The sequence below is a fragment of the Diorhabda carinulata genome, chromosome 4, assembly GCF_026250575.1.
Source record: "Diorhabda carinulata isolate Delta chromosome 4, icDioCari1.1, whole genome shotgun sequence".
In the NCBI taxonomy this organism is placed as follows: Eukaryota; Metazoa; Arthropoda; class Insecta; order Coleoptera; family Chrysomelidae; genus Diorhabda; species Diorhabda carinulata.
Window position 1 is genome coordinate 4785118 of NC_079463.1, and position 23831 is coordinate 4808948.

A 23831-nucleotide genomic window follows, 5' to 3' on the forward strand; every position below is an offset into this window, starting at 1 on the left:
TTATAGCCACACTGTTAATGGTATCAGAAACGATTCAATTTCCTTGAAATTTTTTGTAAGAGATAAGTAGGACATTTATTATTTGTACGATTAGTAGAGCTGAAAAAAAATAACAAATGTTTATTTTTATCCCAAATATGGACTGTATTATATAAACTATTTCTCTTAAGAAGCACTACATTTCTAATTAAAGAAATGAATTCCAGAAAAGTGAGTGCAGAGTATTTATTTGAAAACATGGAATTTCCAAAAAAGAAGATCTTAGAGAAAAATTTTTTCTCTCTTATTTTCAACTCCACCCAACTTTTTATGACACGCACATGATCATATTAAAGCTTTTGGAAAATGGTTGTATTATCTCCCTTTTTCTGGTAACTATGTGATTTATTGAAGATCGTAGGATTCCAAATAGCTTCAGCTGCTAAGAACTTTGATTTTACTCTGATTCTAATTGATCAAAGTAATCTTATGGCATTAAGCATGGAAATTTTGGGGGCTATTCAAATGTAGAGAATCATCGTAATTGAAACTAAAGTGGAGTTAGAAAACATCACAACTAGATCAGATATTAATTCAAATCTTAAGAAGTAGAGTTCTGCTATCAGATTTTCTCAAAACAGTATGGGTCTAATATTCTATTGTTACGAACTCGCCCACAACATAGGCCGTGAAGCTGGTTCTGTCCGATTATAATGAAATTATAAAAACATTACACTGTTGATGAAACTTACCCATTTATAAGATTTTGCTTACAAAAGCCTCCAAGTTTTACTTTAAGCCAATAGAACCGTTAAATATGTGGATCTTGTTGTAGAGATAGGACAATGTCCAATTTTTTATCTTACCTTACTAACCAAATTCTTCACTGTATCGTGTTCTTCAATGTTATGTATCCTATGAATAGAATACTAATTTTTCGGGTATTTTTCATGAAATTAGAAGTACACACTTCACTTTGATGTTTCATTCTCCAAATTGTAATAATAACAAGACTTCAATACTTTTTTTGTTACGGAAAAAAACTATGTAATGTTATTAGACAATACATTTCATTTCTTTTATTAATTACATTAGTTTATTCATCATATTCTATTCAATTCAATAATCTAACACCATTTCATTTTCAATAGGGACCATTTAGTGATAATCTACTAATTAACAACGTATATTAATTTTTAAGTTGGATGAATTTTCTTATCATATTTTACTAAACTGAATGAATTGGTTCGATAAACGCGAAATCCCACAATTGAAATAATGCTACACCCTTAACAAGACGTCAGAGAAACGAAACAAAGGAGCCTGGTAAATAGACAGTACTTCCTCATTGGCTGCCGTTAATAACTATAAGACGAAGGAAACGTCTGAATTAATGAGCCCCATTCTGGCGCGAACTTACATCTGACAGAAGATGTGACAGCTCATAGCTTGCAAGATTCGTCCGGGTTTTCTCCTCCGTCGTCTTCTTCTCGCTTCTCCACCCCGTGCACCATCTACGATCTAAGTACGAACGTCGTAAACAATGACTTGTGCTAACGAGTTGTGGAAACTGAAGGTTGAAGGAGGTGCGTTTATAGTGATATGGAAAATGCCTTTTATACATCCAGATAACTTTTTTATAATAAGATTGTGTAGATAATAATCAAATACGAGGGTTATTGAGTAGGTTACGGACTTTCAGAAGTAAAACATAAAGAAAGTACAAGAAATTATTAGCAACTACAATTGTACTGTTCCATGTAATCGCCAGATGAATTGAGGCATTTATTAGAGCGATGAACAAGCTTTGAAATTGAATATTCTTCATAGAAGCTCGTAGCTTTTCGTCATCGTAAATATATTTCTTGCTTTTATATCGCAACATTTCATCACTAGTTATGAAACGATCCAGTAGGAATCTGGAAACCTCTGTCTCCATTCCTCTACTTTTGTTAAACAATTTCAAACAACATATTCCACGAAATTTGTACAGAAGTAAACTGTGGAAGTTCATTCCAACTTATTGATATCAGAAATTTGCTGAGCTGTTGGATAAAGATCAACTACTGTATATTTTAATTTGAAATGGAAGGAAAAATAAAAAACATATGTGATTATGTCAAACTTTATTAAACATATAAATCTTATTCATCGAACAAAATTCCGTAAGTTCCTAGTGAGATTGCGATGTCAGCCTGTTGCCAGAAACGATGGTAGGTGAATGTTGGTGCCTCTCCACCATTCAAATGAGCTTCTACTTTAGCCCATTCAGGATCACTCTTGTACCATGATCTGATATCGATGAATTTGACTCCATGCTGAATAACGTCTCCATTTGGATAAGATCCCATCCATCCTTGTGGAACGTATACTTCACCGTTAAATTGATTGTAAGTGTCCATAACTTCTGGAGCTGAAACACCTTTGTCGTCTTGGTATTTATTCCACATTCTGTCCAATAATTCTTTGGCTACTCTCTTAGCTTCTTGATCACCAGATTTGGCAGCGTAGTAAGCTAAAGTTCTGGCAGTTGATGAAGCAGTACCAACATCTTCGCTATAATCTGTAACGGTAACATGAACATCTGGTGGATTTCCACTCCAGTTTAGTTTATCTGGATGGCTGAATCCATCTCCATCAAGTTTAATTTCGGAAAGAATCCATTTTACCCATTTTTCTAGAGGTTGTTTAGCCTTTTCATCTCCGGTGACATAATAGTATTGAGCAAGACGGTCAGTAGACCAAGATTGCATACCGTACCATCTGTTTGAAGGAGGATCGTGGTATACGGGTTCCCAATCGTAGAACATACCGTGGAAAGTGTTGGTTTGTAATTCAGCTGGAGGATTATCGTATCTACCGTTCCAGGTGTTGGTTGCACCGCCACCAAATGCACCTTCTGCAGATTGTAACCAAGCGTAGAATTCCAGTTGTCTGTCAAGAGACGCAGCCCAGTCTGTTACAGCGGTAGCTCCTTTTGGTTTTAATGCGTCAACGTTTGATAATACATATGCAGTCAATGGATTTTGGTAACCAAAGTGAGCAGCACCATCTCCAATACGCCATGCCCAGTTAGAGTAGATTGCACCTCCCCAAGCAAAGTACCAAGACAATAAATAATGGGCACTCTCTTTTCCTTGTCCACCGGGACAAGTTTGAGGTCCAATACAGTTTCCAATTTTCTTGAAGTATTTGTCGAAAAGAGCATAACGTAAGTAATCTCCAAGTTTAGCGGCTTTGGACAAAGTTTCTGAAACCTAAAAAATGTTTTATCAAAAATTTTGATCCTGTCATATCAATTTAACAGCTAAATATATCGAAAAAAGCTTCTGAAACGTTATGGCTTTATTTTGTGGCTCGTGCTCGTCATTTTTGAGATCCAATAGATACAGTTTTCGGTACTATGGATGGTTACAATTTTATATATGGAAAACAGTGATAGCTCTGCAAATTTTGTGGAAAACTACATTAATTGAAAACCAATGGAATAACTTGGTCGAAAATAACTAGTAGAGGCTACAGCATAGCGTAGTTGTTCTGCATCCTTCATCTTGTAGACTACGTATCACATTTTGAAACTCTTAATTGGTGGTCTAATCTATTGTAGCGCCCATCGTTATTTGCCCATAAATCGGCGACGACTGATGAATTGGGGCCAGCATTTGCGGAAGTTGTAGTAGATGGAAAAATTATACCCACCCTTCTTTCTTGTTAGCAATTAAGTTTAACAAACAATTAAAAAAAAACAATCTACAGATATTGATGACAATTCTAACGTCTGAAATATATACTCACATCACTCAATTTTCCAAGTTCATTAGCCCATTCGTGAGCCCAGAAAGCAGCTTGGACAGCACGCGCATCAGCGTCAGGAGCATTAGAATATTTCCATTGTTGAGAGTAGCTGTTGTCTCCTACGAAGAGATCCAAGAATCCATGGACACCTCCATATTTGAAAAGATCGCAAGTTGTTTGTGGAACAGTTTTCCATACAGATTCCATGGGACCTCTTTGGTATGTGTTTATAAAGGATGGTTGGTTCGTATTTGGTCCAAGACTGCAGCCACCACCTATGAATGAAAAAAAAAATATAAATGTCAGTATAGGAAATATGAGAAAGTTATACTGCGAATATTAAATACTAACCAGGTGTGTTTCCAAATCCATATGTGTTATCAACGTCCAACAACCAGTTCATAGCATACATGTCACTAGTACCATAAGCATTGACCAATTCTTGATAGATGGGGTCTTGTCCAACTGGAGTTCCGAATTTCATCCATGATGGGTATTGACTGGGGTCATCGAGTTCATCAGCGTACGTAGCTGGAGCCCAAGCATTGTAAAAGTTGTTAGTAGATTGATCAGCATGGCTTGGGATGATCCATTTTTCCATAGTTTCCCAAGCTGTGTTGAATTTGGAGAAGTCTCCATTGATACGACCATACAAAGCTTCCAGCCTGTAAAATATTATTTTCAAGAAATTCATGGAACAAAAGGCGATATAATAAATGATAGTTAATATTCTTTCCTCATCAATACTCACCAAATATAGTAACTGAAGGCTTCAGAGGTAGTTTGATGTCCATAATCAGGAGCTTCTACAATGAGGGTTTCAACAGAGTGGTAGGGAATTCCTTCTTTAGAAAAATAACCATTGGCGGCATCGTGAATTTTATTATATTGTTGAGTGAAACGATCGGTATATACTCCGGCATAAGCGGAGTGAAAGCCAACGATAGCAAATAAGAATAGAAGCTTCATCTTTTTTCCTGGAAAAATATAAATTTCATGGATAGAAAGAGTTTGTAATATTATATAATACAAATTACAAAATATGAAAGGCGGAAGACTTCTTTCATATAAAGTTAATAATGTATTCCTATGGCAATGGTAAAGAGTGGAATAAAATAGTTGTGGAATGTGATGGGAATAGAATATAACAGTAATGAACAAAAAAAAGGAGTTACGTCCAAATTCACAGATAAGGTATTAATTCCGGAAATAACACTCAAAACTATTCAATGCAACCATGAAACTAGATGTAACTCTAATTCTGGTTACCGAATACATGTTTTGGAATGTTCAAATTGTCATTGTTCTGAGAAATGTTTCATCGTGGAAGAAAAACCTTCGAGGAAATGAGCGATTCAGATAAAATTTTATATGAAGAACCAATGCAGACTGGAAATAATATTGGTGACGAAGACGGTGATGATATTGAAGATTTAGATGATCTACTGAGATCGGGAAGTTTCGTTAAATTTAAGGATAAAAAAATTTCATCAAAGCGTCTAAAATTAATATAAAGTAATTATGTAAGGTAAGGTATTCAGAAATGATGAGATGATAACGTAATCAGTATGAAGTATCTAAATTTAATAGTATGATTTACATGTATATTTATATACTATGAGATTTTCTATGACAGAAATGTAAATAGGCTGTAATAAATCAACTTTTCCCATTATTAGATAAAATACCCCTCAAATCCTGTCTTTGATATTTTGAACAACTATTTTTGAATCTTTACGTTTTGTATTGGACATTTTTTGTTTATCAATATAACACGTTTTTCGAGAAATTGAAATAGAAGTTTTTCTGTTTTTTTTTGGTATTTTTTGAGAAAATTCACCGCAGTAATATTTCAACACCATCCTCAAGCCTACCGACCTTTTAATCCAAAAGTCGATATTTTAACTTGAGAAAATTCGATTGAAAATTTTGCTTTTTCGATGTTAAATCAAAATGAAGTATATGAAATAGATTAAATGGAAAAGATTGCAGTGTATTTGACAGATAAGTTTCCATCGAATTTCGTGAAAAAATTTTTTGAAATAGCTGAAAATAAAATCTTCACGTCAATTTTGAGATTATGTGAAAAAAGTGGGAATACAAAAGTTAAGTCACCCACAACTGAAATTTTTCATAGGACTCTCAGTTTTACTATAAATCGAGATAAACCGTTTTTTACTCCTGAAAACTCACCCACTTTTAATTTCCGATTCCAGATCGCCAGTAAATTATTTATCCCTCAACTTTTGTTATATCTTTTTCCCAATGGATTCCATATCACTATTATTTTTTTGGTTACAAAAATTATCGACTCTTGTCTATAAAGACGATTCTACACATTATTTTATTGCATATCAGATGAACCTAATTTTTTTCCTTTTTTCATCAAATAATGAGGAGTTTGTGGATTAAAGTTTTGGAGCATTTAGACCTTATATTACAATTAACTAATGATTATATTTCAAAATTATGAACCGAACGCTAAAAAATTAGCTGAATTTAAATAATAAAACCGGACTTCACTTAAAATACTATGTAAAATAGAATGTTTCGGAAAAATATTATTACAACTCTCTTAAATAAAAATGCTGATGATGACAAAGCTGAAAAATTCATTGATATATAGTTGGAAAAAAATAAATTTTGTCATATAGGAACAATTACTTTTTAATAATTAGCTAAAAAATCCGACTATAAGAAAAATTTTCACAATTAGCAGTGCCGGATTAAGCCGGGGGCTTGGGGGGGCTATAGCCCCGGGCCCCAGGTCCAAGAGGGCCCCAATTTTGGAAATCATTCTGTATTTTTTGATGTGTTGATACCACAAATCTAATGTATTGATATTATTTTGTGAATTTTTCCAGGTTTCCGAATTCCTTAAGGGGGCCCCGTCATTATTTTAGCCCCGGGCCTTATAAATCTTAATCCGGCCCTAACAATTGGATAAAGTAAAAATTATTTAAAATTAGTTATAATGTATTGACATCCCTAATGAGATTAGATGTAACAACCACAGTACTCTGTAAGCTGTGTTCAGGAACCATTGAGCTTTCGAAACTATTTTACATTTTAAACTTCATTTCTTTAAACGCTTAAATAATAATTTATTTCACAAAAAATTGTTAAGAAATTTGTACAATCAAGTTAATTCAAATAAAATTACTATTATAGTATGACAAAAATACAAAATTCTGTACGTATCATATAAAAATTGAATTATTCAATTTCCGAATATATTACCAATTTTTTTATCGAATTATGTATTGCCATTAAAAGCGAAAAATAATACAAAATTCTAACTCAATAAGTTGGTGAGAAATTTTTAGAAAGTTTCAACTTAACAGACAAATAAACAAAGTAGCACAGTGAGTTGAATAAATTTAAAAACAATATTATGAAGCTGGATTATTAATTTTTAATAAAGCATAGAGTAAATTTCGGAGTAATATGAGTGATTTATATCTATTAATTTATACTTGAAGCCAAAAATAGAAATACCCCTAATATCTTAATAATAATCGTTAATAATTTATAACAATATACTTTCATATGTTGTAATGCTTATCAATCATTATCTTCTTCGTAATAAAAAATAGCATTTAAATTCTGATAAATTCTTTGTATTCGAATCATAAAATCTACTAAGATCCACTTACCTTGTAGCTAAAACACCACAAGACTCCGTGCCCAGGTATTATCTTCTTGTTTATATAGGCTAGAAATTCTCTCATCAAAACCATTTTATCAAGATATGTATATTTTTGATATTAAAGTATTTTGAACAAGATAAAATGATTTATAGCTACTCGAATATTATTCAAAGGATAAATTGATACTTGTTATTAAGTGAATACAACCAAAGTTCATTTTATTAATGGTTGGCACGAACTAAAGATATCAAATTATGTTAGTTCTGAGTTGAACATTAAATAATTGAAACAAAGTTAACAATTTAGTATAAATCATAAGTTTGCACGATTTCTCTGTTATTTCTATTTAATTCTCAAAGTTTCCAGAAAGATTATTGCTACAGTTTCCAATTGCTTTCAAATATTGAAAACTTACTTTTAAGTACATCGTATTTCTCAAAAAAAAGCCAAAATAAATCAGAGTCAGAGAATAATTTTTAAACTTGTTTTGTTTTTGAAAAAATTTCGTGTACGTTTCTAAGAATTAGTGTATATACAATAAAATATTGAAACTAGTACTCAAAAAATTCCTTTTGAAATAATACATTTGTCAAAAAATTTTCTATTGTATAAATAATAATGGGAGCTACCAATTTATAATTCGAGAGACGGAAAACGAAAATTTTGTCCAGGACCATTTTACGAAGATACGCTTACTGCTATATCAGTTTTGTTGTGTTTTTTCAAAATTGTATTCAAAATTATTGTGATGTGGAACATTTTGTCCTATATTGCTCCTAATTGCAGCAATTATCAAGGTCATCATATTCACGGCTTACGTTTAAAATACAGAGTGAGCTATAGAAGACGGTTTACTGAGGTAAGTAATTTCAAGGAAAAATGTCATTTTTTATAGGAGGATACATGTTTATTAACCAATTTCCTTCATTTTTTAATAGTAAATTTAATAACTTTGATAACTATGTATTTCTTTCGATATTAAATCATCACAGTTTTCTTGTATAAATTATCCTCTTGAAACAAATATCGTAGTACTGTCAAATAAAGTACTGGACTACCTCCGTGGTGTACTCTGTATATTTTTGACTGAGAAAACCATTATATTTTCAATGAAATTTGTTAATCTTATTCCTTCAAACTATTTGGAATACACTAAGTAGTATTTTGACATTTGACGAGTGTTGATAAAGGATATTTCTCGATTTTTCCTTTCATAATCTTTGACATATTATCAGCGGTTTAAATTTACTCCGTTTAATACAACATATTTACTTAATTCTAATAAAATCTTTACCGTTGTGTCTCAGTTTTTGTACATATTTTTGACAAAAGATTCCAAAATATGATTCAAGGACTACAGCAAGTTTTGAATTTAATTAATATTGTTCACATTCTAGCCTTAAGGATTTAAAACTTGAGATTCTTCCTTTCTCATCGGTCTTCAGCTTCTTCAATCGCTTTATCAATTCTTCCCAACATATCCTCTCCAATATCTGTACTGCATGCAAATATTTTTGACCTTCCTCTACTCATTTTATCTGTGTTATCTTCTTTAATGATCCTTTATACTTTTTACGTTTGAAGCATCCTTTTTCTATCTTTCTGTTTAAGCTTTTATGTATGTTGTTAATAATCAGTATTTAAATCAGATTCTTCAGCTACTTGTTTCTTATAAATCTTCAGTTTTCAATTGTTTTTATTCTTTCTCAACATTTTCCAGATAACTATTTATGTTTCTTTAGTGTTTGTTAAAACCTATGTTTCACTTTCGTATGTTTAAATTTTGTATGTTACGTCGTATTCTCGATGAAAATATTCCAATTTTGTATACTTTAAATAACTCCTGTGATCTTATTAACCTATTTCATTATCTCATTGTGTTCCTTTCCTCGCTATTCGTTTATTTGATTCAGTCCTTCAGTAACTATAATCTTTTGTTCTTGAAAAATTTTAATTATTTCAGAAGTCACTCAATTGACAAAATCACTCGAGCAAATTGTAATTAATACTTTAGATTTTCCAAACAAATTGAGGGAAAAAATTAACGAAATTAAAAGTATAACAAGTTGTACAAAAATTTAAAACTTTTTGATTATTGTGGTTGATGAGGTTCTTCGTTTTTCTCCAAATCGACGACGTATTCTTCAGATTCGGTAGAATCATCAGTGGGATGAATTCCAGGATTAGAGCTAGTTGTATTACTTAAACGTATACTGTAATCTGTTGTTTCGGTTTCTTCTTCGGGTTTCGAGTTTTTTGGCAATGATTCCGCTTCATTAATTTTTTTTTGTTCTGAAGATTCATTAATATTGTCTTCGTTTTCTGTCGTGTCATCATCGTTACTAGAGCTACTAGAATGTTCTAACTGAATACTATATTCTTCTTCCTTATTTGCTCTGGATTTTGAAGCATCAGAAGCCATCTGAAAGATTAGAATAAAATAGTTGAAACAAAATAATTCTCTACTATAGGAATTTTGTACTTAAATAAATTTCGTAGCTCTATAGAAAAAGATCATATTTTTTCTTAGAAGAAAAAACGTTTTTTGCGAAATTATAATCTAGCATGATAATTGATCTATGAAGTAAACTAACAAAAAATGCAGAATCTTGATTTATCCATATAATAAAATTTTAGTCTTGTGGCTTCAATTCTTTCTATTATCGGTTTAACTTTTGGCCACTTCTTCATATCTTCTTTTCGTATTTTATTTTTGTTACCCCCTTCTTCATTTTAAGTTGTTTTTCTTATTCTGACTAATAATGAAAACGTGATTTTTATTGATTTCCATTTAATTTCTACATTCTATATTGAAAAATTTGTGCTAAGCTTTTTTTCTCTATGCCAAACAGCACGGCATCTTCAACAAACACTGGTGAAGCCAGTTTTGTAACAAGTTTAAATGATTTCGCACTTTTTCTGCAGCTACAGTTGAATCGACATCTGTTGCCATGGTCGTCTGTAGTTGGAACATCTTCTGTGGATATCAGATACAGAAATGGACCGAGAACGCTGACCTGATGTATTTCAGATTGTACTGTATGGTCAATTGAATAGTTATCTTCGATTTTAACTTGAAAATTTTCCTCCTCTATCACTTTCATTTACTCCAAATTAGTTTGACTTATATCCATTTCTCAAACTTTTGATACGTTTTCTTCGTTTCATACTCTATTGCATATTGTTGTCAGTAGCAAGCTGCTTTTTCGTCTTTATTTTCAAACATTTCTCCAGCTATCTTTCCTTTTATAGCTCTATAATGACATTTGTAATTTACTCCAATTTCATCTCATTTGTTCTCAACTTATGCTTATTTTGCTCTTCAAAAATCTACCCACTCAACCTACTCTTCTACTGAATCTTTATAAGAGATAATATTTGAGGTTAAATAAATATCAAACAGCAAAATGGAAATGTAACTCAGTTGAAACTACAAAACGCTGTAGAGAAAAATTATTATAAAGAACTAATTATGGATTGATAGTGAAGAAATCTCTCAACAAGATCTATCTAATGGGTAAAGTGTACTTTCAGTAGGACCAATAAACCATTAAGATGATGAAGAGTCTTGAAAATACTCACTTTATAGGAATCCCTTCTACCAGGATAATAACTAATATCAACAGTTTGTTTGTATAGACTCGGAATCTTCTTCCTCTCCTTTAAATCTGTACAAATACATTTATCATTATCTTCCAACGGATTTTGGATCAAAAGTTTCTCGTAGTCATCTTTTTCTTTGCTGGTGCAGACAATCACATTACTCTTTGTAAAATGTTTGTAGCACCAAGTTAAAATACACATGACAATTAGTACTTTGGATGCTACAGTAAGTACCAAAATCGATATTATGAGGATTGTAGTTTGAATTTTGGTTTTGTTTACACAATTCCATGTACCGGTTTCAACGTTGCACATGTGGTAGAGTAGAAGAGACGGTTCGTAAACATCGTCTCCTGATAAACTAGTGCGCCAGCCACTTGAACAAACACATTCTGTATTTGAGAAATCTATCTCTCCACGATGACAAATTTTATTCGTTTGATACATATTCATGTCGTCTATAACATCCGCTTGGTTACTGTCCAAGAATTCTATATCAGAAGGTTGGATTGTGTCCCTGAGATTGATGCATTGGTTAGTTATCAACGAATATCCAATTTCCACTCCGTTTGTGGGATCACTCACACAAACGGGAACACGTTCACATTCTTTTGTAGATGGATTGAAGTAGTTTCTTTCGCCAGAATACTTCAAAACACAATCCACGCGATTACAGTTATCTTGAGAATCTAGATCAACAGTTGCGCATTGATTTTGACCCGAGTAGCTTTCATCGGCAGTATTATTAGTTCGAAAATTAATCATTTTTGTTAAAACTTTGTCATATTTATCCAATCTGTAATTGACAGTAATCGTACAAGTACCTTGTCTAAAATATGTGTACATATTGGGGTAAATAAGAGTGGCGTTCATTGTGTGTTTAGATTTTAGAACTCCCATGTAACCACCGATTATATACATCGAATCGCAGCTATATCTATCGCTTGTATGGGCTTCATCACAACACTTATTCATAGAAACCGAAATGCCTGTGTCTTTTTCGGACGTATTTTCGATGGTGACGTAAAAAATAATAGCTATGTCTCCTTCTTTAATATCAAAAATACCTGCGTCCCTTATAACTATATCCTCCGCCGCTAAAGAAATCACAAAAACACTCAATAAATACAATAGAATCATTGTCAAGTTTATGACATTTCAATATATAAACCATAGACAGATATTAGCTGCTTCCATCTACATTTAAGAGAACTGAGACACTGAGTTGTGAGTATCTTAATATTCTCAATAACCACATAGAATTCACCATTATCATTGTTGATCCAGCCGTCTGTTATTCACAGCAAAAGAAACGACATAATGACAAGATCTGACAACGTGATGTCTTTAACCTCACTTTTAATCTAAGCACACAAAACACACTAAAGCACATGGTTTGAAGCTTGTGCAGATTGCGGGTAAAAGCTCACTCTTTCTTACCATAGTTTGTTTTTTATACTATTTAAATATGAACAATCGTCCAGATTTACAAATAATAACTTAAATATAGTTTAAAAAAACATTTAATCAGGGATAACACGGAGCTACATTTCCACAATGTGTGTTTGGATCGGCTTTAAATTAGGGGACGTTTTCATGGATTTACTGCAGAAGAACATAGAATGTTTTCCATAGAGAGAATAAACCTCAAGTACGATGGTAAAATTGAATGAATTTATCCTCGAATTGTCTCTAAAATGCTCGAAAAATTACGTAGAATTTAAACTAGGCAGTAATCGCTAAAACTGTAACCTATTTTGAAGTCAAATGAAATCATTCTTTCATAAGAATTAGAGAATTTGATTGTACGATGGTGGTATCACTTTTAAACGAATGAAACAGAATTTAGTTAAAAAAGTTATTACTTCAATTTCACTTTTTGACTGTGAAAGGGAAAGAAGTCGGAGGGTGCTAGAATCGACAAAAAAGTGGAAGTAGTTTCCATTATAGTGACACAGCACTCATTTGAGCGCATTCTGTTGATTTTTTTTCCAAGTCTATAGGGATAAAATACTTGATTCACAGTATGTCCAGGTGAAATGAACTTATGGACCATCCCACGGCTGGTTTTTGATCTGGAATTATTTGGTTATCAGACTTCGCATATTGATGGTAAAATTTACAATGGGAAAAGAAGGTTAACCAATTTTTCGGAAATGTTTCAATCCAATTACAATTAAATGCTCAATTTGAAACTTTTCTGTGAAGACAACACTGGATGCCATGATGATTTATTTCCATGGTGTTAGTTGGTCTTAGAAGCTTAAGTAATATATCAGAAAAATTACTGATATTCTGACCTTTTTAATCTTGATACCGGTAATTTCGTTGCAGTTATGAGATCACCTGCTTGTTTGTTATAAAAGTAGAAACAATAAAAATTATTCATATCTAAAAAATTCATTGTTTATCTAAATATTCAAGTAGTCGTTTTGTCTTTACAGTTTACTTTAATCCTTTCAATAGAACCCTGTAGAATTCTCATTATCGATTGAAACGGGTCATCAGCAGTCAATTTCTGTTTGGGAGCTTCTCATCTAGATGGCGGTAGTATATACAAATTATGAATATAAATGTCTAACATTTTATTTTGATGTTTTAAATATTCTTCACCAAAAGAAAAAAAGTGAATAATCTGGTAGTTACATATTATGATTCCAAATCAACTTGATAATTTTTATATGTATCTGTAATTAGTTCGCTCAAGTATCAGTAAACAATTTAAAAACATTAATCACTTTTAGATATAACTTAGTATACGAGGCTACAGATGTGGCTGTTTTATTTGTATAGTAATGAATTTTATTATTTCTGATACGTTATCGTTGTTGATAGAGAGAAAGTGACTTTCCATAAAATTATTTTCTCCTCACAGAAGTAAACGTAGATATAAAATTTTAGAATATTTCATTATATCAAGTTATTAAATTAGTTATATCAAGCAATTAAAAATTAACATCAAATTACTAGTTGAAATGATACTTGTAGTTTATGGAGAACATTAACTGTAAATGTAAATTGAAATTAAACTAAGCATTCGCCAACTTTTAGCTTCTTAGTTTAATTTCTAAATTTTGTGAGGTTATGAGCTCAGGATACAACAGGTCAATCTGTATTGGTGGTATTATTTTGTTTATATCCTTGTTATTTGGTTATCGAAATATTATTTGCGTTTTTGTTAGTTTATTTTTAAAACTAATATGAAAAAAATAGGGAAAGGAAATGTCTGAAAGTCAGCACTGTCCTTTAGACCATTGGCCCCCCAACTTTTTTACAATATGAAATTTATATTGTAATAAATAATGTAATAGTAATGTTTGCGCGTTATCAAGAAACTTTTTCTTTATCATTTCACGCATATCGATGCCATATTCGAAAATATTTTTACGTACTACCAAATTTTTAAAAGAATCGCGCGTACAATTCTTATCACGTGATTCTAAGTTTCTAAATTATAATTAAAGTTGACCATACTATGAATGACGGTACATCCGAAGTCTCTATTCATTTTTATTCACCAATAATCATTTAAATCATCATCAATATCATATTTTCTTCTGATTCCTCACTGTCTTCGTCGTTTTATTTATTACTAAGAATTTCTTCAACTTTCAACGGTTTAGATGTGTAACTGTACCACAATGGTTCAAGTTTAGATGATTCATCAGGTGTCATCCATATGGATCGTATAAAAAACGTCAAATCCAACTTTTTTCCTCAATCAAATGAAAAATTATTGATTGACCTTACAGACTGTTTATAGATAACAAACCATTTAGCTTTATGGCTTCATCCGCGACGAATATTGATTTGTACTCTTTCTCGAACAACTTAAACGAGCTCTTCGTCAAATTCGTATTATTTAGGCTTGTCATCAAAAATGAAAATGCTTAGTTTGAAAATCGGTTTCATCCCTCACTTTTATTAGATATAAATATTAAATTCAAGATGTTATGATATTCACAAATCACGGTATTTGAATATAGCGATGACAAACACTTAATAGATATCATATAAAAAAAAAATAACGTAAAATCTAAATTTAAATCTATAAAGGTCATCTGATAAAGGCTGAAGTACACTCACTACTAGTGTTAAAGGACGCCAACATGTTTTCCAAATAATTCTATTGTTATAAACGCGAGGTTTGGGAGTTTCTTCAAATGGACACGAGCTCCTGATTAACAAAGAAAAAAATGGGTATACCATTCTCTATCTTTAATATTAACTCTATGGTTTGAATACAAACATTTTCACGATTTATCTTCTTTACAAAGAATTGAAATCCCGTTATTAAGAATGTCTTAGTACGTGTCCATCTTTCCCTATACAATAAAAGGATCATTTTGTATTTATGAATGACACATCAACCAATAACTAGATTCAGTTGCTAGATATTGATCAATGACATTAATGAATTATCTAGCATTTTGAGTGAGAATAGTAGCCTCCTAAATCGAGAATAATGTCTGTTAAATAAGGACGTTCAGATACTACGTGAAGGTTTCATCTATCCACAGTTTCTAGGCTGATGCACAAATAGCGTAAGACCAAAACGTGCAGAAGAAACGTACAGTAGTTAGTTTCCTAATCAACCATCCTTTACGCAACTCCAGTCTGGAGAAAACGTGGCAGAATCCACAAAAAACAGCAGTCTACATGCAGAAAGGTGCTATAAACATGGATGGGAAAACAACTGGATGAATATAGTCATAAAAAATTACTTGAGTTGATCAACAAGAAACATGGTGAAATGAACTTCTATCTTACACTGTCACTCTCTAAACTTTGATCTTTCAGAACCCGCCTGTATCTCTTTTACTGCTATCGGTGGGATACACAAATAAAAATATGCCACAGAGAAATAAACATCATCCTTACTGCTGAAAATTTTGTACCGGTCCTGCTGGCTTCTGACAGAACCTGAAAAGCTTCTGATAGAAGATATTTTTCAACTGAATAGAGCTGATTTTGAATAGATACAAATATAAGAACTCAACAGGCGCGAGTTCCACATATTGTACGTAAAAAGTATTTCTACACTTCTATAGTTAATTGGAATTGCAGCACAGGTAGAAATGGAAGTTTGTTTACGTTTCATAAAGGAAAAAAAGAAGTGTGAGTACTCGAGTTAACGATTTCCTCATCACTGGATTGGTCGTGGTAATAAACTCTAATTCTAATCCATTAAGTTTTCTAATATAGTCACATATCATGAATATGATAAATAAAGAGGAAATATAAAGAAAGAAATTTATTAACAACAAATCTCTTCACGAGATGACTGCACGCGTTACGTGTAAAACAATTTATAAATTATCCTTACATCATTAATTATTGTCGTTTATTTCTCTTGTATAACATAATATCAATCCGTGTCAAATTAATCAAATCGTGGTTTAAAAACTTCGAAGCAACTAACATTATTAATAAAAAGTAAACAGGGCTGCTACGAAGTAGGAGAAGCGTAGACTTTGTGGCGCAAATAATAAAACAATTCAAGGTTGTCTACGCGTTCAGATGTTTTTACATCAGATAACGAAGTTGGACTAGAAACAGCATTCGTTTAAGATACAGTTACGGCAAGAATTGAAAGAAAATAATTTAATCTTACGAAAAAAATCAATATGATCTTGGAACTTGCAGGTAATTTTAATAACATTCTATTCTCTAAGCCCAATTTCATTTAAATCGGCATGCCAACGAAACAAATTTCAGATTTTGGAGTAGACAAAACCCTAAATTGAAATACCACAGTCTACTCTTCAAAAGAGACGGTATGGGCAGCAAAGTCTTAATTTGAAGGCTCGGAATGTTTGGAAAAGCTCGTTTATAACAATGAAATATGGATATAACAAAATGGCGTAACCTATGATACATCCAATAAGAGTTTACTAATGGTTAAAGAAATATTCTCAAAGAAATTGATCTATCTCGCTTCCCTGAAGCTCAGATCTTACCTACAGATGATTTCTTCCTATGATTTTGTGTTTACGTGAATAAACAAAGAACAATATCAAAATTAGAGGATAGCAATTGTAAAGAAATGGATAACATAACCGTCGCTGTATCTCGAAGAGTTTTGGGAAATATAAAGGGAGTTTTCAGAAATGTCAGCGAAGGTATAGCGACAAATTGGACGATTTTTTTCCATTCTATATTGCTCATTTTAAATATTTATTGGAATACAATAACAATGTATTTGTGTTTTCTCTCTTACATCCATCCTGTATATAATGAATTTTAAAGCTTATGTAAAAAATAATCCATTTGATCTATTTCAATAATTGCTTTTAGATTTGTTATGAATCACAATAATTTTCCTTTTTTTATTGCTGTCAGACGTTCGGACAACAAAATTTTTCATCAAAGTTGAACAAAACCAAATAAAATGCTTTCCTCCCTTAAAACAAAAGGTGTAGCCCTCGATCCAGATCTGTTCAATTGCCAAGTATACTATCAAAATTAAACCTAAATAAAATATTAGGTTAATTATGAAACTACACGCTACGGAAGGGACGCAGTTGCTTTTCTATTTTTCAACATGGGGATAAATTAGCGATTCATGTTTAGAAAAAGAATAGTTCTCTCTCAAGTTCTATCAAATGATTAATTTAATGGAGATTCTTATAGATCGGCCACACGGCACTCAAACTCACCCAACCGAAGTGAAACAAATTAGGAACTCATCAATTTTCGCACCCCGCCCGATGCTATGATCTGGATGAGAGAAATTCTTGCAAAATCCAAGAGTATTTAACGTAATCTTAGGAACAAATGAGGCCGAAGAAAAGCGCGTATATTAGAAATGAGAATAGATGCATCCAGGCGGATTCCTCCACTAATTTTAGTTAACGTATCATTAGGCGGGCGCGAACTTTAACTCCAGATTAAATATAATAGTTACGTAACTGAACTGTAATGTCACTCATCACTTAAACGTCACTTCCTTAATTATCATATTAAGTTGGATAAAGGGGACAGGACGAGAGAACGTTTTAGTTGACATCTTCAAGAACTTGCTCTGGTGTAAATGTGATTTCACGAGAATTCACTAATAAATACTGAAAACTCGGACTAATCAAATACTGGATATCCAAATAATTGTTATAATAATTGTATCGTTTCAAATGATAATTGTAATTTCATAGAACCATAAAAAAATGTCGCCTTTTATAAAGGATTTCTATTTATTTTTTTCATCAATTTAAACTCTGTATAAGTCATTCCTCAGTACTTGGTATAAGAATTATTTTAGATAGATTCAAACTATAGCATATATTGAAGATCAAATTTTTAGTATTTCTTTCAGTTTTTTTAAATAATTGTGTTGCTTAATTTCTTGTTATATGGATTCTTTATTTTCTTGCAAGACAGTTCTTCAGAAGAAATGCATATGCGTCAATCTCTAGTAATCGGCAGATGTTACTACCAAACATTCTGATGAATCATACAAATCAGTAAACAATCAGTGCAGTCGTTGTCTATATTGGCATCATTATTTTTTATTTTGCAAGAAAATATAGCAGCAGGTAAATGAATTGTTGTGAAATTACACATGAAATTTAGAACAAACCGCCATTTAAACTCATAATCAACGAAAAGAATCATATGGGAGGTTGATTTTTATCAGGTTTTTTTAGGTGGTGTCAGGGTTTCCGCGTCAAAATCGCATGACAATCTCGAAAAACTGTTAGTCAAGTATTGCTAAAACTGGAAGAATTGATAAAGAATCTGAACAGCATGACAATTTTAATATGCAAAAAGTTTGTGCATTCACACCATAGTGTGAAATCATCTGTATTATTCGTCGTTCTAAAGTACACAAAAAGAATCGAATCTGTCCTAAAGAAGTTAACCGAAGAAGACTTCCACTACTGTTTTAATGGTTAACGTTATTCAGTAAACACACCTCGTATATAATAAGAATAATCTGCAGAGTATTTAAGATTTTTAACCTAATTAAATGTTACGTGTGGTTTCTACAGTGAAATATGATCTATTTTAGGAGATTGAGAAGAACAAGTTTTTAGTGAAATTTATTTTATCCAAAACCAAAAAATACAAAAGAACGTACAAATGTATAAAATCTAATTAATCCAAAAACACTTAAAGCTATGGTTACAATAAAGAAACTCGAAATTATGAGCAAATAAACTAACTTAATGTCGCAAACAGTTGTATGTGTAAATCAATTTCTTAATCCGAAATATTATGTAAAACTTAAAGCTAAACCAAAGAAAAAACATAACTTATTTTTAAAAAGTAACATACCATTTCATGCAATGAATGTGTGTTTGTGTTTATAAAATTAACAGTTTTCACTTAAAAATAACAAAAGTTCCTTATGAAATAAATTAAAATTACTAAACATAAAACCTGGTAAACATTTCCAGAAAACGTAATTGGTAGACGTGATAGTACATTGTTGAGGAGGATATTTCTTTCGATATTTCTGGAAATAATTTTTACAACTAGTGTTTTAGTACAATAAAGGTTATCCTAAAATTACTGAACTTAAAAATAATTTTTTGGGGGAGCAGAAATGTATATGTCATACAAAAAGCTTAAAGCTATGGGTATTGTTCCTGAAGACCGATAATTAAAAATCCGCACTCAATATCAAAACCGATAATCTAATAAATAAATTCTATGAAAAATATTTCGTATAAAACTTGTTTTAGAACGACTCTCCAAACGAAATTTGTTACAAATAAAACAAAATAAACGGATTGTTCGAATTTTTTACGAAATATGGTCACATTTTACTAAAAATTGTTTATATCATGACACTAGTATTTGATTTCATATTCTGAAATACGTTTAGTACTCGAATAAGAGTTTAAACAATAACCACAAGACAGACGTTTGATTTTTTTTGTTTAAACAGCAAATAACTCAATTAAAAGCACAACAGCCGAAATATACTCTGAGTAAATAGACAGAATACATTTACCATATATCTTATAAGGATACAGTATAATTATAAGTTAAAGAAGGAGTTGTTATTGACGATTGAGTCAACGAGATAAACACATTCAAAACATATCTTCAAAGCTGTGAAAAATAAAAATGTATCAGTCCGTCAATCAAGTGAAATTCATGGATAAGAAGCACCTAAAAGTCCACATACTAAGGTATTTAGAGATTATTAAAAGGTTCGAAAAGAAAAAATTATCTAAGATCGTTTTTAATATTATAAACGTTTGAAAAAATTACTTTATAATTGAGGTAATAGCATAGGTTTCCAACTATGCAATCAGATATGTTATAGAGTAATAAGCTACAAATTCTACTTTGAATTGAGGTTCAGTTAAACTGTGAAACATTTTGATTCCCTAAACTAATCATTTTAATTGAGATAACTAGTGCCAAAGATAAATTCAAAAATAATAAGGTGTCTTCGAAAATCAAGATTTTGATCTTAAACTAAAGTCATACATATTTATTACACAAATTAGTGTAAAAATTGATTAAGACATTCATCCCAAATAAAATGAGAATCAAGTCAAATGAAGGTTCTCATTATAGATAATATATTTCTTATTAGTTTAGGATAAATTTTTTCAAATTGCCTCTTTAGGTTCAAAACTTATAAAATACTATTCTGTTGTTAAATATATAGAACGTTACAATAAAAAAAAAACATTTTAGTTAATAAGTTTGAGGTTTTGTTTCAGCACGTAACTTTAAACTTGTTTTGAACAAACTGGAAACGTTGAGTTTAGAGTGCGTAAAAAACTATTAGTTATTGATTTTTGCTAATATCCACTGATAAAAAGATATTGGTTGATTGTAGATAGAAAAATACGGCTCCAATTATTTGTATATAAGGATAAATTTTGCATAAAAGGACTTGTGAAATAATTCATGGTATAAATTCACTCATATTGAGGAATACTAGAAACAGCATTTTTTGAGGATTACTAAAGAAATTGGAATCAAATTTAGACGGTTAAAACTACATATATATAAAAAAATGATATTAGGGAAGTTGAATTGATCCTAAATGTTTATTACCTTTTCAACCATGAAACTAAAGGGTGCTTGTATGTTATATCATTGTAGCTAATAATGATATGAATATTTTTTTCCATAAAACAGTGAAGTAGTGAATCGATGTCATTTAAATCCTCTAAATAATCAATGATATTGTCATCTAAAGCCTTTTCATTCATTTTCATTCTCTTCACAGGATTTGCATATTGGTAACTCAATTCTGAACATTAGAATCCTGAATTTTCGATATTATAGTGATTTTCGTTTGTTTGGGATAAGAGCTATTTCCAAATGAGTCTGATAAGTGTTAAATTTCAATCCAAAAAGGTTATAATATTTAGAATGTTGTTCATGAAGAGCTCTAGTGATAATAAGGACACAATTTATTTAAATTTGAAAAATCCAGCTCAAGAAATCTTTTTTGTAGTTGGAGAAGAAGTATTATGATGAGGTATTAAGATCAACATTATAAGAAATCTTTATAAAACTTCAGAAGAAGCTTTTAAAACGTACGACTGCGAAGCTGCACAAATATTTTCTTTGCATCCGTTTGATAATGTTTTTTAGAATTAGTAAAAAAAAATAAATGGGGGTAATAAAAAAAATGTTACATAAAACTTTCTCATTACTTGTCTCATTAAACTAATATTTGATTACTGGTATATATTTTCGTATTATGTTGTTATGAATTATGTCCCTTCATGGAATTATCTATAGTACTAAATAGTTACTCCATTTGCAATTCAAAACCTTTTTGATTTCTTTTGGACTTTTCAATAATTATAAAACAATTGACAAAGAAAAAGTTTCGTATACATATATTCTATTAAAAAATAATAATAAAACTACTTTATAATGCTTAGAAATGTTTCCAAAATTCCAATCTAATAATTTTACTTCAAGTTCTATTACCGCAAAAGTGTAAAATTCGTAATTTTGAATTGAAATCGAAAATATCAATGACTAAGAGCTTGTTATGAAAAAAAAGTTAAGAGCCGCAGAAAGGAAAATCCAGTAGCAAGAAATAATCTGGATGCATTTAAAAAATCTGCACATTATAAGATTAAATTCAGTAAGATTTCCAATAAATCCTTCAAAATCTTAGATATCAACAAAAGAAGCTTGTTGTAGCTGTAGCAACGGTATAACCAATCACTTTCTTGAAACATAGTCATCTGTTTTCCTTGTTGTCGTTAAAGCCAATAGAAGATAGGTACAAACAGTTTTATCTAGAACAGATCTAGATCCGAATGTAATTTTGAGGATTCTGAGAACGAAAATCTATAATTCTGTATTATTATTTTGTCACTTTGGAAATTTGATTACCATAACATGGTTTGATTCTATGGATTTATTTTATTAATTTGTTATTTGTACAAAAAATATCATAAACATTATCGTCAATAAAAACTTATAGATACTAAATAAACTATTTATTAACTATCCTGGCTTTGCTAAATTTGAATTATTTAGTTTGATGTCTTCCTAAATTGAAAAATCATTTATTAAATACAACATTGACCATTTGATATTGGTTTTTACACAATTCTTACATAGACATAAATACTTCTAATTGAATAGAACCCAGAAATGGTGGTAGAATAACTTTTAGTTCAGTCTCCACAATCTCTCAGAATCTTGGTAAAACTTTAATTTGCATTCTCCTAAAATCAACTGAATTTTAGTTACATAGTTGTAGCATTGACCTCAACTTCAAATGAACCACACGACGAAAATGGAGTTTTTACAGAAAGAGATTTTTGATTATATTAGTAAATAGCTTATTCTCTAGGACATCTATCTATGCGGATGTTACAATCTGTTTTATAGCGCTATTATGAGTAAAAATATACAGAATCCACAGAAAATTATCTCTTCTAAATATTCCTCGCCTATTGTATCTGATACTTCGTGATCTGACTGAACTATCAATATATTTCTCACAGGTGATGTAAAAGATCTTTACTGATTGCAAGTCTAGATAGGAAAACCATAGGGACGAAGTAGTGAAAATATTAAAGATTCTGAATTTCATATACTTTGATATTTCGATTGGTGAAAATACTTCAACATGCCTATGTTTTGTGACCTACTGTTTGACAAATGCAATATTATGGATTCTAGAAAATTATACTTTTATGAGCTATCCTTATAATTCACCAAAAATCGAATCCCTATCCGACTATTTGTAAGAATATATTGATTAACTTGATAAGGACAGTGTTTTGTCATAACTAGACATGGAAAATAATCTATTTATGATATCAAAATAAAATAAAAAACACGAAGAAGTATGTGAGGTGGCAGTAAGTTGACTACCATATACAAACTTGCCTTTGAGGTCATACTTCTAGTCGTTTTTTACCATTTTTGTGTTATTTTCATCTAAACTGAAGTAAAATATTTCAAATATTTATTAAATTTTATATTTTTGAATAAATAAACGTTATTATTAATAAAAATATATAGTAGTTTAACTCAAATGTGTATAATTTTTAACATATTTAGTAATGTTTTACTATAAATATAATAAATATTCATATTTATTGCCATTAGTATCCTGATTATCGAAAATATTTCATTATTTATCGTCTACATACTAAAAATTAGATAATATGTAAAATTTAGTCTATACATTATTTCAAAAACAATTTGACACATTTTTTTGCAACTCTTCTGTGAAGTAAATATTTTTTAATGGATAAAAAACCTGAATGAAATGAAAAAGAATTAACTAGAGCAGTGAACGACAGGATAAAAACCAATTTTAACCTTGTTAAACGAGCTGTTAATCTCTGTAATTGC

General features: G+C 30.8%; 2 protein-coding genes across 2 annotated transcripts; both read right to left on the bottom strand.

Annotated features, from left to right (window-relative positions):
* Nucleotides 1–2090: 2090 nt before the first annotated feature.
* Nucleotides 2091–7543, bottom strand: LOC130892602 (exoglucanase B-like). The gene is made up of 5 exons (XM_057798081.1): nucleotides 7431–7543; nucleotides 4526–4751; nucleotides 4126–4439; nucleotides 3775–4049; nucleotides 2091–3236 (listed from the first exon to the last, which is right to left on the bottom strand). Exons 2-5 carry the CDS (start codon nucleotides 4741–4743, stop codon nucleotides 2124–2126), a joined length of 1920 nt encoding a protein of 639 aa, XP_057654064.1. The 5' UTR covers nucleotides 4744–4751; nucleotides 7431–7543; the 3' UTR covers nucleotides 2091–2123.
* Nucleotides 7544–8770: 1227 nt separating this feature from the next.
* LOC130892571 (uncharacterized) lies at nucleotides 8771–12310 on the bottom strand. Its single transcript, XM_057798040.1, has 2 exons — nucleotides 11007–12310; nucleotides 8771–9846 (listed from the first exon to the last, which is right to left on the bottom strand). The coding sequence occupies exons 1-2, from the start codon at nucleotides 12165–12167 to the stop codon at nucleotides 9517–9519; spliced, it is 1491 nt and encodes a 496-aa protein (XP_057654023.1). The 5' UTR covers nucleotides 12168–12310; the 3' UTR covers nucleotides 8771–9516.
* Between the last annotated feature and the right edge of the window lie 11521 nt (nucleotides 12311–23831).

Coding starts and splice junctions, on each gene's coding strand:
- LOC130892602 (XM_057798081.1), bottom strand. CDS start 4,743: ATGAAGCTTCTATTCTTATTTGCTATCGTTGGCTTTCACTCCGCTTAT. Junction 4,440..4,525: donor GCCTTCAGTTACTATATTTG/GTGAGTATTGAT, acceptor AATATTTTACAG/GCTGGAAGCTTTGTATGGTC. Junction 4,050..4,125: donor TGGATTTGGAAACACACCTG/GTTAGTATTTAA, acceptor TTTCATTCATAG/GTGGTGGCTGCAGTCTTGGA.
- LOC130892571 (XM_057798040.1), bottom strand. CDS start 12,167: ATGATTCTATTGTATTTATTGAGTGTTTTTGTGATTTCTTTAGCGGCG. Junction 9,847..11,006: donor GTAGAAGGGATTCCTATAAA/GTGAGTATTTTC, acceptor CTAATCTTTCAG/ATGGCTTCTGATGCTTCAAA.